The sequence below is a fragment of the Danio rerio genome, chromosome 21 (genome assembly GCF_049306965.1).
Source record: "Danio rerio strain Tuebingen ecotype United States chromosome 21, GRCz12tu, whole genome shotgun sequence".
In the NCBI taxonomy this organism is placed as follows: Eukaryota; Metazoa; Chordata; class Actinopteri; order Cypriniformes; family Danionidae; genus Danio; species Danio rerio.
In genome coordinates, this window is record NC_133196.1 from 48,880,001 (window position 1) to 48,900,000 (window position 20,000).

The 20,000-nt window shown below is 39.0% G+C and overlaps 1 protein-coding gene across 6 annotated transcripts in view; it reads left to right on the top strand.

Annotated features, from left to right (window-relative positions):
* The window catches only part of tmem164 (transmembrane protein 164), a 42,169-nt gene that overhangs the window by 12,819 nt on the left and 9,350 nt on the right, over window positions 1–20,000 (top strand). For all 6 annotated transcript variants that reach the window (XR_012396982.1, XR_012396984.1, XR_012396985.1 and 3 more), the window contains exons 2-4: window positions 8,650–8,699; window positions 14,689–14,755; window positions 16,797–16,875. Coding sequence is in view for 1 of the 6 variants with exons in the window: in XM_021469256.3 (XP_021324931.1) it covers window positions 8,650–8,699; window positions 14,689–14,755; window positions 16,797–16,875 (196 nt within the window). In the remaining 5 variants the exon portion in view is untranslated. The remainder of the gene's footprint in view (window positions 1–8,649; window positions 8,700–14,688; window positions 14,756–16,796; window positions 16,876–20,000) is intronic.

Below are 20,000 nucleotides of genomic sequence, written 5' to 3' on the forward strand. Positions count from 1 at the left end.
TTTTAATTCTTGCTTTATTCATCGTTCTGCTTTCTTTTCTTTCTGTCTGTCCTTTCTGTCTATCGTTGTCTTTTTCTTTGTCTTTCTTTCTTTTTTTTCTTTCTTTCTTTCTTTCTTTCTTTCTTTCTTTCTTTCTTTCTTTCTTTCTTTCTTTCTTTCTTTCTTTCTTTCTTTCTTTCTTTCTTTTTCTTATATCCATCCATCCATCCATCCACCCATCCTTTCATTTATTATTCTTTCTTTCTTTTAATTCTTGCTTTGTCCATCGTTCTGCCTTTCTTTCTTTTTTCATTCTGTCTGTCCATCTTTATTTCCATTTTCTTTCTTTCTTTCTTTCTTGTGCAGAGAAATGATTGAAAACTCTTATAGGTGACTTAATATAATATATATTAAAACATGTCGTACATTAATTTATTATAGTTGTTATGGGATGCAGCGGACAAAGGAAAACACATTAATTAAAACAACTCGCATGACCCGTTTTAGTGCTTTTCAAACAATGGAATGGCTAACATGGATTTCTTTGAGAGAGTAGCTGTGTCTATGTGCTTTAGGAAGGCTGACAAACAGCGTAGATGTGTTCGGCACCGTGTCTGAGTCCACTAGATCTTTTTAGAGGTGCACCAGTTCTGTGAGTTCCTCAGCTCCTCCAGAAACTGTACCTGGATGATGGAGGCTTTTAGCTGTGCTCCAGACTGAGCCGAGATCGGTTTGATGAGCTGTTGTCCAGTGTTGACAAGAGGACTTCCTCTCTCGACACCAACAATAGGTGCCATGTCATAATCATGCCCCTACAAGAGCAAGCTAACATAACACGGAGTTTATATTTTCCAACTCGAGCGATTCATGCTAAACGCTCAACTCGCACTGCTTCATTCGCATGAATTGCATCATTCGTGTCGCCTCATTCACGTGAAACGCATCGCAGGATGTCTATTTGCGTCTTTGCATTGACTTAACATGTAAATCACTCTGATTTGATGCTTTATCCGCTTCTGGTGTAAACGCATGTTATCTAGCTGAGGCTTTCATATATATCAAGGAACTAAATTAGGATATGTATTGCACGATATAAGGCTGCTCTACCAGGCCTCAAATGTTCTTGTCTCCTCAATAGTAAGTCTGCGCATGCCAGTGAATGTATTTGCACAAGTCTTACAGTATTTGAACAAGGCAACAGGCTCTTATCATCCGGTAAATTTTAAAGGCGGAATAGTGGAGAACTTCAAACAGCCTCAATGACATTCACACACTGCAAAATCAACAATACTCGCTGGGAAATGTGGAGGAAAAGTGCTTTTTTTAAGCTTTCTTTCCTGTCAAATCATTTGTTTTGTAATTCTTTTCTGACACCAACAAAAATCGTATGACCCACAGAATAAATTGTTGCTTGAATATCTGAACATGTGTATGGAAAGAAGGAACAAATGCTCTGTTAAACTATACAGACATGTTTGTTTTAGCTTCACACGTTTTTGATAAACACTTGCAGATGCAGTTTGGGTGGAGGCTGTGGTTTTCTAAAATCTCAGATGAAAAAGTTTTACTTCACACAATGTTTTGCAGTCAAATGAGTCTTGATTTCTGGCCTCTCTAATAGGGCGGCACAGTTAATTGAATTTCTAATTGTAATCATGATTACCTATGCCACCATAACAATCAATGGGTTATGCCTTAAAGCGTAAACATTTGAGAAATTATGACGTGTGAATATACAAGTATACAATCTACTATCTACTTTATTGCGGCATTGAAATGCAAAGTGTTAAAGATGAGCTGTTTTTGGTGGTTCATGTCTTTATGTGATGCAGATTCACCACTCAGACTACTTTAATTCTGGAAATCACCATGAATATTAAACGACTTTTTACTGGAGGTCATTGGAGGGAAAAGTGCGGTTTGATTGACCCTCGAGTTCTGCGTTTCAACACTCTCGCTTTTTCTGTCCACATGAGGAACTAATCACTTCCTCTTTCATAACTGACAGAAGAGTGTGTTGAAAGATGAGCCGTCAAAGGAATAAAGCAGCATGGTTGTTAAACTTAAACAATTGTGACCTGTTACAGACACAATCGTTGATTTATACCTACTGAGGCATAGTCAACTGAAGTTATTTACTCCAATTAGCACTGAATAACTACTGATATTGATTATTTGATTTATTATGGCCCGTTTCCATTGAGTGGTACAGTACGGTACCGCCATCTTTATCAGGCTTGCGTTTCCACTGCCAAAAGGGTACCAAAGATGATCTGCCACAGCCACATCACCTTGCAGCCCAAGACTGGTTACTCAGTGAAGCTAAGCAGGGCTGTACCTGGTCAGTGCCTGGATGAGAGACCACATGGGAAAACAAGGTTGCTGTTGGAGGTGGTGTTAGAGAGGCCAGCAGGGGGCGCTCAACCTGAGTCCTGATGCCCCAGTATAGTGAAGGGGACACTATACTGTCAGTGGGCTCCGTCTTTCAGATGAGACGTTAAAAACAGAGGTCCTGACTCTCTGTGCTCATTAATAATCCCATGGCACTTCTCGTGAAAGAGCAGGGGTGTAACCCTGGTGTCCTGGCCAAAGTCCCTCTATCGGCCCTTACCATCATGGCCTCCCAATCATCCCCTTCCACTGAATCTATCACTGTCTCTCCACTCCATCAATAGCTGGTGTGTGGTGGTCCTGTGGCTGCCGTCGCATCATCCAAGTGGAGCTGCACACTGGTGATGGTGTGGAGAGACCTCTCTCATGATTGTGAAGCGCTTTGGGTGTACGGCCATACACCATAAATGCGCTATATAAATACACATTACATTACATTTTACATTACATGATAATAGTTAAACATGGCAGGTTGTTAATGTTTCAGGCTGCTGAAATAATCATTCACTCCTTTTTTTTCATGCTTCACTCTCGTGTTTGTCCATTTCTGAAAGGATCAGATGTCAGAAGCACTTCAATGATCACGCGCACGTTATTATTATCAGTTCAAGAAGTTCATTATTTCAAAAATAGACGCGCGGGGAAGGCATGCGGAAAAGCGAAACCGGTCGTGCATTAGACGGGCTCGTAAAACAACAACAGGACACAGCAGATTTTGTTCTTGTGGCTGTTCGTCAAGGTGACGACAAGGTTTGTTTGAGCTCGGGCTTGTTATTATATATTATTACGGTGAAATGTCTTGGCTGTGTTTTTAAAAATGGAGTTTCTTTGTTTTCATTCTCCTGGCTTGTACACGCGTTAGTGACGTATCTCTGTAAACCAATAGCATTGAGCTGCACGTCTTGCTCCTCCTTTTGTTATGCTAGCTACTCTTTGCAAAGGGTGCCCAAAAAATGGTACGGTATGGTTTGCTTTTAGGTACCCTTTGACAGTGGAAACAGGCGTAAAAGCGTACCGACCCGTACCCTTGTCCGTGATGTATGAGTGTGTATGGATGTTTCCCAGAGATGGGTTGCAGCTGGAAGGGCATCCGCTGCGTAAAACATGCTGGATAAGTTGGCGGTTCATCCCGCTGTGGCGACCCCGGATTAATAAAGGGACTAAGCTGACAAGAAAATGAATGAATGAATGATAATTAAATAATGGATCTTCTTGAGTTTGTTCAGTAAGGACTGCTTTGATTGGTGGATTAAATAAATTTTATGAATGCAGATGTGTTATTTTTGAGACTAACTTGTCTCCATAATTGTATTATTGCAGTAACAGTCTCTTTATAAGTGTTTTATACACCAGAGGTAAAGCTGCTGTTACACAATGGCTGTTTCTCAATTCCAAGAACGCAGAGATTGGACTTACGCTCTTGTGGACAGCGGTCTTGCCAGGTGTCCTCGGAAAAACGAACTAAGGAGACGGCGAGAGAACGCATCCTTTGAGAAATGAGAAGCTCCGTTCTTCATGATGGTCACATGACCTTCACACATTTTAAATGGTAAATTATTTAAACATTACAGCATTCATACAAAGATTTATTATTTTCCCCCTTTTCAAAATATATACTCTGCATAAAAAACATTATATATATGTGTTGCACAATATAAATAAAACAGATTTTAATACGAATTTCAGCAAACAAACACCCTTAATGTGTTTATTCGTTTATTAAGATGTCCATGGTGATGTTTACTTTCACCGTTTCATTAAGGGAAACTCCTGAGGTAAATAAGTGATGTCTCTAAACTTTAATAATAAATCTAGATAAAATGCTGCACTTCCCACCTCCAGCCGCAATGACTTCTGGGACTTCCAGAACAAGATCGGTGCTCAAGTCTGCATCGGTGCATCCTCGATATCAAGAACACATCCGGGAAGTTTCACATGTCCTCCGTACTTGCGGTCTTGAGTATTGGAACTGAACTTAGGCAGCTGATGATGACGTTGCACGAGAACACAAGACCGCTGATGAACGCATATTGAGAAACAGCCAACGTCAAATTCGCCTCTAGTTTGACTTAACCTGGAATAAGGATGTGCTGACAGCATCCCGCTTCTTCATATCCGTTGAGGAGATGTTGGCTACACTCCCAGCAGATGCTGAACCATGCCAATCTGATCTCATTAACTCTACAGCAGATCAATCTGTTACTGTAGGGCTGCTCGAGGAGTCTGTATCACTGGGAAACCACATGGCTCATTTCACTAGCGCTCAGGGCAAACACTGCCAAAACTGCTTCGTCATATGAAAGTAAACATACACTGGAGCTGGACCATTAGGCGAGAAAGAAACCGAAATCTGTAACCTATAAATGATTAAATTTCTACATGTTTTTGTTTAAATCCTGTTAATACCAAGTCACATAGTTACTATTAGGCATGCAGGAGATTGGATTAAATTGATGTTGCTATATTTTGGTTTTCTGCGATATGAAAATATTTCACTGATGGATTGAATAACTCTATTTTGAAAAGAATTCATTATTCAGGGTGTCCGCGGGGTCTTTAAAAGTTAATAAATTATTAATTATTAAATTAAAATATTAAATGATTAATTATTAAAAGTTGATAAATTAATGTAGAGAAATTTAAGGCCCTTAAAAAGTATTAAAAAGTCTTAAATGCTATTTTGCAAGGTATTAAATTGTATATAATTTTCGATTATACAGCGTACGGTTGCATGCTGAAGTTTGCCTGAATTAAATCAGGATGCTGTGTTGTTTATGAAATCAGTGAAATCCTGCCAGATTTGACCTCATTCTGCTTTGTTTACTGCAGCAACATCGTTATTTCTGCAGTTATGTAGGTGCCAACCTGCTGAATTAGCTAGGTTTAATAGATTTTATTCAGTGTACGAGTATGTTTTAGTTTTTGATCAGTTTCTTGCATTAATATTTAGTAAATGTACTGTAAGTTAAAATCTTGCCAGTGTTTCCGGCTGAAACCCAAAGTAGTTATAAGGTCTTAAAATGTATGGAAAGAGCCTTAAAAAGACTGTATATACTCTGTTATTTGAGAATGGTTGGGCTGAATTTCTATGGGAGTGTATCTGCATAATTGATTATGAATCATTGAGTGGTTATTTTTAACTAGATTTTTAGGACGGGAAAAAACATGCTAATAAAAGAAAAAAGTGCTTTATATTGCACTATATATACAGCGAGGAAAATAAGTATTGAGCACGTCATGTGTGTTTCCTGGGAGTAATATCTGTAAAGGAGCTGTTGACATGGACATGAAGCAGATTTTGGTGAAAACCCAAACAATACAAACATACAAAAAAAATCTGAAACAAATGTTGTGTTTAATAACACTGGAATGACAGAAGGAGAAAGTGCTGAACTACTGAAATGTGTTTAATACTTAATATAAAGACTTGTTTAAAGACGTCTCTCATATGGAGAATGAAGCCCCAATGCATTGCTCACGTGTGAGTGACTTTAACAGAGAGTCAAAATCTTGATGCTTCTGTGGGTCTCGTCTATCAAATCTAAGCTTTATTCTGTATTCTCTATTGGATTCGGGTCAGGTGATTGGCTAGGCCATTCTACAGCTTGATTTTCTTTCTCTGAAAGCATCTGAGAGTCTCCTCGGCTGTGTTTTGGATCATTGTCTTGCTGAAATGTCCACCCTGGGTTCTTCTTCATCCTCCTGCTGATGTAGATGTTGGACTGAAGGATCTCTATACGATTTGTTATAAATGTTGGATCAACTTACAAGTTCAAAAAAGTTATAAATCTGCACGTCACGTGCATTTCAAACTGTGGGTTGAGATCCATACGGATCACGAATCAACCTCCTAAACAAAATATATATAATGCAAAATGTGCAAGTACTTGTGAAAGAAGTAAAGCTGAACTGGTCTAAAACATGTGGTGCTAAGCTCCATTTTTCAGTAGCTGAATGGCTGTTTGTTCAACACTCTCGGCTGTTTGATTAGCCACTGGAAAGATAAGTGTGGCTGATAAGATAAGCAGAGCTTGGCCCCCAGTCAAAAGATTGCGTTTATATACCTGCAACACATAAGGTGACTCAATAATCAAGTCCGCTTGCAGAAGTGGCTGTTTAGGTCTATTTTGTTTTAGCATTTATTTGAAGGTGCTCTTCATGTAGATTCTATGATTTATACTGGGGGTCAGTTGAATGCTTGATTCTGATTGGCTGATTCTGAGTTATTGAGTTATTTGGCGACACTGTGGCTCAGCGGTTAGCACTGTCCCCTCACAGCAAAAAGGTCGCTGGTTCGAATCCCATCTGGGTCTGTAAGTGTTTCTGTGTGGAGTTTGCATGTTCTCCCCATGTTGACGTGGGTTTCTTCCAGGTGCTTCGGTTTCCCCCACGGTCCAAACACATGTGCTATAGGGGAATTGATGAACAAAGTTGGCCATAGTGAATGAGTGTATGGGTGTTTTTCCAGCACTGGGTTTTCAGCTGCCATCCCCCACATAAAACATATGCTGGAGTAGTTGGTGGTTCATTCCACTGGAGCTGTTGGCGATTCAAATCATGCTGTGTGAAATGTGTTCTGATTGAAAATAACATCAGCGATTACCGACAGCCAATGAGAGAGCAGCATCCGCTAGTGTGGGTATCTGCAGGCCAGCCGGAGGTTGGCGAAGATGTCAAAAGCGCTCATTTTCAGTCTATTTGGACCCAAATAGAGGAAAAACTAGTGTAAATTTGGCAGCAGCGCCTGGGTCTGTTTGACGTGTCATCCGAGCGATACCACAACCAGGTCGAACGAGAAAAAAGTTGAGGAGAAATTGCTTATTTCCCCACTAGGGTTGTAACAATATACCGGTATGACGGTCTACCACGATTTGAACGTGCACGATTATCATACCATGAACAATTGCATATCAACGGTTTTAACCCTTAAAGACCGAGACAGGCGCCCGCGGCTAAAAATAAGTATTGCTCTTAAATGTTTAATAACTTTTGATCTGCTGATCCGATTCATACAATTCAAAGATTGGCATAAAGAAGAGAATCTCAGCTTTCCAGTGCTGTATCACATAACATTCTCTCCGGCTCCGGAATCAGTGCGGTTACGTCATCAAAATTTGACAACGCTGATTTGACAAAGAAACGCTCGTCACTGTGTCTCCGGACAAACCAGACATGATACATTGATGCATTGTCCCTCCTCCATGCCCAGATTGGTTCAAACTCGCTATATCACAACCAATAAGCATAGGTTTCACTTGTTTGTGGACCAACAATGAGCTTTTTGAACAACACAGAATGAGAGATAGGCATACATTTATGCGCGGCTAAATAAAACGCAAAAAAAAAGTTTTGCATGAAATAATTCTCATACTAAGTACTTTTGCATGCACAGCAGCACAGAAACATGACAAAACAGTGACACAGCAAAGACGAACTGCTGCTCTTGCTGTTTTCAAAAGACACAAATGAAGGTGCAGCTGTTTGTCTGCATTGCAGACAACCAAATCCAAATCCATATCCACAGACAACCATATCCATGCTGGCACATAAAACCTAAGGATGTTCCATATTGAATCTAGTTTCGTTATGTAACTATAGTATAGTAAATATTTATATCTATTTTTTACTGAGGATTTGCACCATGTTTATTTGGACTTTATTTGGACTTTGACACATTATTTATTATTTTCTTATTTTTTATTTGTTCATTGTAAGTGGTGTTGTTTATAGTAACTGAAAATATATTATTTGGAAAAAGTCAAATTTGCTTCACTGTTCTATTATTTTATAACATTTGTAACATACCGTATACTGCGAAACCGTCAAACCGTGGTATTGTTTTAGAAGATTATCATACCGTGAAAAATTCATACCGTTACAACCCTATTCCCCACTAAAGACGTCTTTCTCATTATATAATTAAGAACAAAAGCTATATTACATGACCTTGCATTCTTTCCATGTTATTTCTCGTGTTTGGTTGTGAGTCGTAGTTGTCGGCGATTCTTCCTATTTTAAAGTCAGACAGTGTGAAACCCCCTGTCGCTGATCCATCTTGCAGTGTAAACAGTGCACGGACAGAACGCTAGCCCCAGATAGTCATGCAGTGTGAAAACATCGGTGACACGACTTCTTTGAATATCATGAACTCTGCATAAGCCGAAAGAAAATAAATGCATGAAAATGAAAAATAATAAATTAGGCTGAACTCTCTCTTTAATGTGTAATCTTCTGCATCTTAAGTCAGTGTTGCTGAGCTCTATCGTGTCTGTTTTGCAGATCTTCCTGCTCGCGTGTCCGCCCTCTAAGACGGCGATGGTTATCTTCAGGTAAGAACTGTAAACGCTGCACCACACAGATCAAGTCATGTGAAAAGTATCGACCTCAGTACCAATCAGTAATGAATTTATAATAATGTTAGAGCACTGTTGAGCTCATTCTTAGCCCTTGTGTACTGTTCAGATTGACTCTTCTTTTGGTTATGTTGGTGGTGGCTTTGCTCCATTGACCATTGTAATGATTGCAAAAGCCATGACAGCAGATAATCATGCATTCTTGATTGTTGCTGGTTTTCCTTGATGGAAAGAGGCAAAATGTGTCATTTTTACTGTTGATCATCACTTCATCATTTCAGTTGAGCCTAAATGATTGGTGTTTGTTAGTAGTGGCTGATTGTTTTGATATAAAGGTGCTGGCCATATAATTAGATTATATTCAAACAGTTGATTTATTTCACTAATTCCATTTAAGTGAAACTTGTATAATGTATGCATGCATTCCACACAGACTGATATATGTCAAGCATTTGTTTCATTTAATTTAGCTGATTTTGTACGACTCAGCCTTTAAAAAACGCATTCTATACAGTATGAATGTGACCAGTATAAATTAGGGTTGGGCATCTAAGCTATAATGCCGATCCGATACGCATCTGGATACAAAGAATACGATCCGATATATTAGCGATACATTTGTGACATATTGCGATGCAACACGATACGATTCACACCCATATCACGATACAATGCGATAATTCAGCACTAACTAATTAGATCAAGTTTATGAGATTGTGAATGAGGATGCTGTGCCATTGAATGAGTTTGATTATTTATAAACCAAGCAAAACCAAGACTTTTTTTACAAACTGGCTCTTCTCTCAGAGTGTCAGTTTACAGTAGAGGGCCATTTTAGAACATATAGCACATATTATTTAAGTATTTTCAAGATAAACAGAATGTATAAGTGCAATATATATTAAAATATATATATTTGCACTCTTTCAACATAAAGGTTTAGCATTGCACAACAAGAATTGTGATTTAACTTTTCAATTATGAAAACAAGTTTTACAAAGATATATTTTGCCACTGATTATTCAAAACTTAAGGTGGTGAACTAGCAGTGTTATGCTGCTTTGAAACATCACTGTCACTGTAAACAACAGGCTAATAAAAATATAACAAACCAGCAATCTTCTTGCTGTGAAGTGGTCAAACTACCCACTGTGCCACCGTGACACCCATTATTTTTATCATTATTATTATTAATATTATTATTATTATAATTAAATAAAAATAAACAGGAGGAGGTGTTTAAAACCTTCGTTCTCCGTGACACTAGGCTGAATATCTTTGCAGATGAACAATGCAGTAGCATTCGTTATTGGCGTAGAGCGAGCAGAACTGTTGCGCACGGAAAAAAAAAACTTGCAATGCTTTTCTCACCACTTTTGGAGCTGGTAGCTACAGTTGAAGCAGTGCGAAAGCCGGGGATGCAGGAACACTGGAAAATACTTTCACAACAACACCGTGGCGCCGCTTCAAGTGAGATTTCAGATTAGTCATACTGCCCGCGTATTTTACAGATGCGCGGCACATTTTGCAAATTGCATCTGTCCTGTCATGTCGTCCATCCTTAAATCCATAATGTTGCCATACTTTAGATTTAAAACTCAGTGGGGAATAAAATGTTTGTTTTGCTTCTCGCGCTTTCTGAGGGCGCACCACTAGCTTCATCCACACACCTGATACACTGAGTTGTAGTGTAAGTGTACACATCCGCAAGTCCGTTGCTAAGGCTTACTTTATGTAGGTCGATTAAATTATGCACCAAAAACAGGTTGACAACACTTGTTAATAAATAAAAAATACATTCTATATTAAAAATATAAGCTGTATCTCGGAAAAATCGATGCATCTCGCAAAAACCGATGCATCTCGATTTGCTTCCAAAATTTCATTCATCCTCTGCTGCTCTACCGATGCACTTGCATCGTGCACGCGCATGACCGCGTATCGATACATATCGATGAATCTTCCCATCCCTAGTATAAATAGAACCCGGACGCACTACATCCGCCATTTTGTCATGATCATGTGACTTACCTTTGTGAGTTGCATCGCTTCACTCCCATTCACAAATTCTCTCATGGAGCAACATGAGATAGCGTAGCGTCCATCTAATCCAGACTTCAGAATCTCGCCGGAAATAGTAGGTCATCCGGGTACTACTTGCATACTGAATTTTGAATTCTATGAATTCAGACGTACTACTCAGCTTACACTCTGTTTTTAATGTACTATATAGTATGGAAGCATTTCGGATGAGCCTCGGTCTAGTTCTGTTGACTACACAATCAAGGTAAAGACTGCTGATTTGACAGTTGTCCAAAAGACAACCATTGACACCTTGCACAAGGAGGGCAAAGCCCAAAAGATCATTGCAAAAGAGGCTAGTTGTTCATAAAGCTGTGTCCAAGTACATTCATAGAAAGGCAAAGAGAAGGAAAAGATGTCGTTGAAAAAAAAGTGTACACGCTATAGGGATAACCACAACCTGGGGAGAACTGTAAAACAAAACACATTCAAAAGTGTAGGGGAGATTCAGAAAGAGTGGACTGCAGCTGGAGTCACTGCTTCAAGAACCACTACGCACAGACGTATGCAAGACACAAGTTTCAGCTGTCGCATTCCTTGGGTCAAGCCACTCTTGAAGCATCTCATCAATGTAATGAAAGCGTCGTAAATTTGCTCGCAGCGTATTTTTGAAAGTCAAAGCATTTCCCCAAAATATGTGTCAAAATAAGATTTGCTGAAAAACAGAGAAAGTCGTGGCAATATTAAGACTCAAAATCACCCAGGAGTGGATAAAAATGGTTAACAAGGGTTAAACACTTCTCATTGGCCATTGTGTTCACATGCGCAACAGAAATTACTCTGATTGGTCACGAAGGTCATCGATTTACGACTCTAATATGCAGCGTTTAAGAATGCACGTAAATGTTAGTGGGAATTGGATTTCGGTACCGAAGTCGATACTTTTGACAACCCTACACAGATCTCAGAGCAGTTCTTTCTTTCAGCTTGAGTGGAGTTACTGAAACGAGTGTGGTGTTGGGGCTCTCCAACACATGAGGAATTCAGACTCTTCCTAAAATAGCCTTTCAACACCTTTACTCTGAATGTACTTTACTGGAACACATCAGTTACCTTGTCAAAATGAAACCGTAGCTGTTTTGTATTTTTAACTTTGGAGGCAGCACTGGTAAAGATGTTGAACCATTATATTGTGGTGATGATTATTATCATTATGTTAGTCTTTATTAAGGTTCATTATGCTCTTCTGCCCTGTTGCATCAGCAGTTCAAGCCAAGTGTTTTATAGAGTTGGTTAGTAAGTTTAAGACTGCAGAATTTTAGGGACACTCACTTAATGTGATGTATATAATTTTCCAAAAACATCACCGCAAGCACATATTTTCTATAAACTTGCATTGCATTACTTATAGTCAGCAGTTTTCATGTAACTCTAGCTAACGTGCATATTTAGATTTATTGTATTTACCTTTGAAAGCGTAAGCATTTTAACCACACACACACACACACACACACACACACACACATACACAGGTTATTTTGTGGATTGTGGGGACATCGCATACAGTTGAAGTCAGAATTATTCGCCCCCCTGTTTATTTTTTCCCCAATTTCAGTTTAATGCAGAGCAGATTACTTCAGCACATTTCTAAATATAATAGTTTTGATAACTCATCTCTAATAACGGATTTATTTTCTCTTTGTCATGATGACAGTAAATAATATCAGACTAGATATTCTTCAAGACACTTCTATACAGCTTAAAGTCACATTTAAGGCTTCACTAGGGTAATTAGGGTAAAGTTAGGGTAATTAGGCAAGTCATTGTATAACAGTGGTTTGTTTGTAGACTGTTGAAAAAAAATATAGCTTAAAGGGGCTAATAGTTTTGTCCTTAAAATGGTGTTTAAAAAATTAAGAACTGCTTTTATTCTAGCCGAAATAAAACAAATAAGACTTTCTCCAGAAGAAAAAATATTATCAGACACACAGTGAAAATTTCCTTGCTCTGTTAAACACCATTTAGGAAATATTTAAAAAAGAAAAATAAATTCAAAGGGGGGCGAATAATTCTGACTTCAACTGTAGGTGTCTATTGTTTTTCTACTGTACAAACTGTATGTTGTATTGCCCTCACCCCAGCCTACCTCTAAACTCAACCCTCACAGGAATCTGTGTGCAGTTTGTCTTTCTGAAATAACTCAATCTGTGTGATTTTTAAGCTTTTGGAGAAATCAGCACATGAGCAGTGTCCTCATATTTCAGCACCTTCTTGTAATACCTGTCATACCTGTGTCATTATACAAATGTATGTCCTGATGTGTCACAAAAACACAAACATGCAAATGTAGCCCCCTGAGCTTAAAGGTGCAGTAGCTGATTTGCCTTAATGCTGTCTGTTTTATGTTTGAAACACAGCCCCTCCCCATTCAAAGCCACGCCTCCTAAAATCACGTACGTGCACATTAAAGGTGACAGCAGACCCACTAGATCATGTCAATCGCCAGTTATAAAACTTTATAGTACTTTATAAAACTACAATTCCCAATGATAAGCTGTATTATATCCAGCAGAACTCGTCATAATGTGCAATATTTCATGCATCAAGGATCGCTGGTCTCTCGCACGCTTTGTCCTAAAGTCACTACTGTTTAATTTGTGTTTGGCTATAATGTAATATATTAGAATTCTAAAAATTGTCAATTGTAATATATTGTAAATGTGTGTGATTTTAGAAATAAATGTTACATAGATATCAACATTATATCACTAGTGATCTCCGTTAAGCCTTAATTACTTATTAAACAATATTTTAAGTGGTTAGTAGTGACTGATTGTTTTAATGTGTGTTCAATAATGTCGCATCATAAATGCAAATGATTGTTTCCGTGTTAGCAGAGCTCACTGGAGTTTCCAAAGGCGTGCTTTACTGATGATGTCACCAGACCACAATTAATAACGACCTCAGTTTTAGATTAATAAAACTTTCCTTGCAAATGTATCACACAGGCTTGAATCTAGCGCTCTTTCCCTGTGCTAGACTACATTTGATTGCAATTGGTGACCTTGGTCAAGCTGCTTCAGGATTGGCCAGCCCAGTCACCAGACATGAACATTATTGAGCATGTCTGGGGGTAAGGAGGAGGAGGAGGAGGTATTGAAAATGAATGAATCTTGATGAACTCTGGGAGTCCTGCAGGAACGCTTTCTTCTTCATTCCAGATGACTTTATTAATCAGTGATGTGAGTCATGTCAGAGATGTATGGATGCAGTCCTCCAAGCTCATGATGGAGTCAGACACAATCTTCATTCTGTCTCCACTGCAGCAGGACTTTATATTCTATACTGGACATTATTTCTGTTCAGTGATGACACTTTAGCTTGAGCAGAGTCAGACCGCACTGTCCTCATCAAATCAGTCAACATCAAGACATGATCAGATTTTATTGAGCTAAAATAATCGTCATCTTCAGGTACTTTGCCTTTCATATAAGACACTTCTGATAGAGGAAACCCACAACAACATGGGGAGAACATGCAAACTCCACACAGAAATAACCCAGCCGAGGCTCGAACCAGCAACCTTCTTGCTGTGAGGCGATCGTGCTACCCACTGCGCCACCATGACACCCTCATTGTAAATAGTTAAATAAAATAAATCTTTATTAAACTTACAAAAGGTGCAATTTCTTGTGTCTGAATGCAAAGTCACAGGTTTTGGAAACACATGCAGATGATCAGCTGTTATCATGGGTAAACGCCACAAATTGCTCAAATATAATCCCAACATGTGAACTCAACATTGCTAATCCTGCGATGTGACTATTGCAGACATGCACATTGCGATATCGATGCTAAAGCCATGTATTGTGCAGCTGTAAATGCAGTGTTTTTTTGTTTTTGTTTTTCTGAGCTTTTGGTTGATTTCTAATGTGTTTTGCAGACTTCAGGTCCACATGCTGAACGGGGCCCTTCTAGCTCTTCTCTTCCCAGTGGTCAACACTAGACTGGTGAGTCTATTAATGCATATATTAATGCATTTGGCAGACACTTTTATCCAAAGCACTTTTCGGGGTGTTTGTGGGTATTAAAGGTTGATCAATCAGTTTAGAGAAAATGAGGGCCCTTAAAAAGTATTTAATAAATCCTGTACATTATTTTCCCAAGTATTCAATTTCATTTAATCTTTTCATTCTGCAGTGCTCAGCATATATGCGTTCACCCCTCACAAATCTGTCTTTTAAATTAATGTTTAATAAGAAGCTCGACAATATTATATGTGTGCATATGCAGGGTTCAAAGCTAAGGATTTTTTAAACGAGTCCGATCGGGCCATTGGTTGAAATTTTTACTTGCCCTGCCAAAATTTTCACTGGTCCCACAAAAATCGTTAGTGGCAAAATAATGCCTGTGAATCTAGAATTTTAGCATTTTAAATATGTTAATAAATGTATAATGAGCAAAATTCAAGATTTTATGCAAATGAAAGAGCAGTATGAAAAATGTGCTGGTGTTTTAATGCATTTCTAGATTATTTTTATAAAAATGACTTGCCAAACTGACAACTGTTTTTTTTTTTTTGTTCTTTTTTTTTTCTCAGTTTCTTAATTTTGTACCCATGTAATTGTCTGCTTCTGAGACTTTAGAAACAGACGTTTTCTTTTAGCCTCATTGTTTAATTTTGCCGCCATGTTGCCATCTTTTCGCTGTACTGGTTGTTACCAGGTTACAAAAAAAACGTGCTCATCGTTACTGGCCGATAGGGGACAATCCTGTCTACTGTCCCGAGTGTCTTTCACGCTGACCCTGGGCCACCGGGCAGTCCTTATTGTTGAGCCCTGATATGTGATGTAATGTGTATTTATAAAGCACATTTATTGTGTATGGCCGTACACCCAAAGCGCTTCACAATCATGAGGGGGGGTCTCTCCACACCACCACCAGTGTGCAGCTCCACTTGGATGATGCGACGGCTGCCACAGGACAACAGCGCCAGTGCTTCACCACACATCAGCTATTGGTGCAGTGGAGAGACAGTGATAGAGCCAATTCAGTGAAAGGGGATGATTGGGAGGCCATGATTTTAGAGGGACTTTGGCCAGGACACCAGGGTTACACCCCTGCTCTTTACCAGAAGTGCCATGGGATTATTAAAGAGCACAGAGAGTCAGGACCTCGCTTTAACGTCTCATCTGAAAGACGGCGCCCACTGACAGTATAGTGTCCCCTTCACTATACTGGGGCATCAGGACTCAGGTTGAGCGCCCCCTGCTGGCCTCACTACCACTTCTGACAGCATCCTAGCTTTCCCATGTGGTCTCCCATCCAGGTACTGACCAGGCTCAGCCCTGCTTAGCTTCAGTGAGTAACCGGTCTTGGGCTGCAGGGTGACGTTGCTGTGGCAGATACATTAGATTAGTCAGTACTGAAGCCTAATCTGGAGCTAATCTAACAAGGCAACTTCCGATAACGGTGCAAAAACTAGTACAGCCAAATTTATATACTATAGAAAAGTGTTAAATAGGTTGTAGGTTGTAATTTAAAATATTTTGCTTGTATTTTATTGTAGTAGCTTTCAATTTCTAAATATGTTTGACTATATGTACGTCAAATGGCGCTTCGTTTTGTTTGGTGATGGCGCTGATCATAAGGATGTTGGATTGTGGTTTAAGTGCAACCACACAACAGGAAGCGGTTTTGTGTCCTCTGCTTGCTTCAATACCATGTTTACAATGATTTACAATGCCTTACATCACAGGTGTCAAACTCCGTTCCTGGAGGGCCGCAGCTCTGCACAGTTTAGTTCCAACCCTAATTAAACACACCTGATCAAACTAATTGAGTCCTTCAGGCTTGTTTGAAACCTACAGGTAAGTGTGTTGAAGCAGGGTTGGAACTAAACTGTGCAGGGCTTCGGCCCTCCAGGAATTGAGTTTGACACCCCTGCCTTACATTAATAGGTGTATTAGCCTGTGCTACAAATAAAGGCAGGATGTGAAGCTCTTTGTGTACAATTATCTAAATATATATATTTTATCTCTTCCATTACAGCTTCCGTTTGAGAAAGAGATCTATTACATTCAACACTCCATGCTGTATCTTGTGCCAATCTACCTCTTCAGAAAAGGAGGTGAGTTTTTACATCATGAGTATTTATTAACAAGTTAACAAGATTGTGTGTGAACAGTTCGCATTTGATTTGAGTTGAATATGAATCACTGAGTAGAGATGTTCTCTGAAACGGGTCCCACCTTCGGATCTTAAGCCATTAATAAAAGGATATATTCTCAACAAATGGCAATCATAATGGGATCAGTGCCCAGAAAATAAACTTTTTGAAATTCAACCTGAAATAGGAAAAAAATCTAATTTATTTTTTAAGTCAAGACACGATGAGATTGTATATACGCAGCAGCACGAGTGGTCTTAAATGAGCACATGTCACTCCGCTGCTCATCCGTTTGCACTGGCTGCCAGTTGCTGCTCGCATCAAATTCAAAGCTCTGATGTTTGCCTACAAAGCGACTTCTGGCTTTGCTCCTTCTTATCTGCTCTCACTTCTGCAGATGTATGTGCCCTCCAGAAACTTGCGTTCTGTGAATGAACGTCGCCTCGTGGTTCCATCCTAAAGAGGGAAGAAATCACTTTCCCGAACTCTCGCACTCAATCTGCCCAGTTGGTGGAATGAACTCCCTAACTGCATCAGAACAGCAGAGTCACTCGCTATTTTCAAGAAACGACTAAAAACTCAACTATTTAGTCTCCACTTCACTTACTAATCTGCAATTGCCTCTCTGAATATCACACTAACTGTAACTGTAAAAAATAAAATACTAATACTACTAATACTTCCCTTCTTAGACTTTACAGACCTGAAACTTGCCTATAGCACTTATTCATTGTTGCTCTTAGTTGTGTAAGTTGCTTCCTTGTCCTCATTTGTAAGTCGCTTTGGATAAAAGCGTCTGCTAAATAACTAAATGTAAATGTATATAGAAGATGTCGCATTGGACACACGAGACTCACACATGAACATTTCCTCAAAGGAGAAGAACCACCAAAATGCCTTTATTGCAACAGAAACCAAACAGTTAAACATATTCTTGTGAAATGCCCCATTTTTAATGTTATCAGACAACAATATTTATCTGGAGAGACTTTAAAGGAAATATTTTTAAACGTGAATCCATCTAAAGTTGTAGAATTTTATCAAAAGGAAATCTTAAAAAAACTGTTTTAGATTTTTATCTTATATATTATCATTATTATTATTTATATATTTTACCTTGTACATTATTTATTGCTGTTGATGACTTTTAATTGTTAGAATATGTTTACTTGATCTATTTTCTTTTTGCCGTGACATAGCCATAGACGCTGAAATGGCAATAAAATTAAAACTCTCTCTCTCTCTCTCTCTCTCTCTCTCTCTCTCTCTCTCTCTCTCTCTCTCTCAAATTCAAATTCAAATTCAAAGAGCTTTATTGGCATGACTGTAAAACAAATCACAATGTTGCCAAAGCAATAACAAAATACAGAACATTCATATAGATAAAAGAAATATAAGTAATAATAAACAAACACATATACATATCGTTATATTATACATATATGTTGTCACAATAAACAAGTTAATAATAAAAAAAAGATTAACAAAAGTATATAATAATAAATGGTAAAGGACAGAGAGCTTTAATAAGGGATGAGGGGGTTCAGCCTTTTTCTCTCATATGGTGGCATGAGGACACGTACTGTGCTGCTAGGTGGAGACACTTTTCATTTTCTCCCAAAATATAATGGAGTTTCTCCGTATTTGTGGCTTGCTGGAATTGTGGTAGAATCAGAGACATTTGTGTGAAGTAAGCTTCTCTGATGCTCTGATATTTGCTGCAGTGAGTGAGGAAATGCAGCTCATCCTCCACAACTCCAGCAGAGCAGTGTGGACACAGTCTGAGCTCTGGGCTCCTCCAGCTGCGCTTGTGTCGGCCCGTCTCCACACTCAGACTGTGTCCACTCAGACGGTACCGGCTCATCAGCTTTCTCTGACCAGGGCTCTTAATGTTGGTCAGATACGGGGCCAGTTCATAACCAGGTTTAATCTGGTTGAAGCACGCTAACTTTTTTATTTGTTGTACTTTATTTTGCCAATTGAGTTTATAATCCTCCTGGGTAATCTTTTCTATTTCTTTACTCTTTATATGTTGGGACAGGGTTTGTGAATTTAGTTGGTGTTTTTCCACCAGATAGTGCATGGGGTCGCTGGCCGGATGTGCATTTCTATATATGAGGGCTTGCTGATGGTAGCTCTCTGGGCTCTCTCTCTCTCTCTCTCTCTCTCTGGGCTCTCTCTCTCTCTGGGCTCTCTCTCTCTCTCTCTCTCTCTCTCTCTCTCTCTCTCTCTCTCTCTCTCTCTCTCTCTCTCTCTCTCTCTCTCTGAAACGGGTACAACTGTACAGACATCTTAATGATCCGTCCATGCGCGATCATCATAGAGATAAACAGATGCACAATAATTCTCGGCTAGAAATTGCAACAGGAGTAACTTGTATTTAACACAAAAGAAGACATTTCGAACAATGTTGGAAACCGGTCACCATTGACCCCCATAGTATTTGTTTTCCTGCAATAGAAGTCAGTGGTTACAGGTTTTCAGCATTCTTCGAAATATCTTCTTTAGTGTCCAACAGAAGAAATAAACTCTTACAGGAACTGGAACCATTTGTGAGAGAGTAAATGGTGAGTAAATGTTCATATTTTGGAGTGAACTATCCCTTTAACCTTTCTGTTAACAGGCTTCTGTTGAAAAGCGCTGTAGACATGACTGAAATCAGTGGTGTAGGTCATCTGAGATGACGTCAGAACTGCACAGGAGTGACTCTCAGATGGAGATGAGTGAAGCTGTAGTGTCATCTAATGTTCACACTGCACTACTGCAGCTCCAGCATTAGCCTATAACAGCACAAAACACGGATCTGTGTCTGTGAGGAGCTTAATAACTAAGAACTAAAGGTTTCCTTAAGCTCAAGGTTATCTATTGCATAAGAACAGACATTGTGAAGCTACAAAAAACAATAATAAATGCCTTAAAGGGGACCTGTTATGCAAAACTCACTTTTACAAGGGTTTTAAACCCAGTTGTGTGTCAGCAGTGTGTGAATATCTCCAGCCTGTAATGGTCAACATGAATGAAATGTATTGTTTATAATCAGACTTGATGAATGAAACACTTTGATTGACATTCTCCTTTTGTACGTG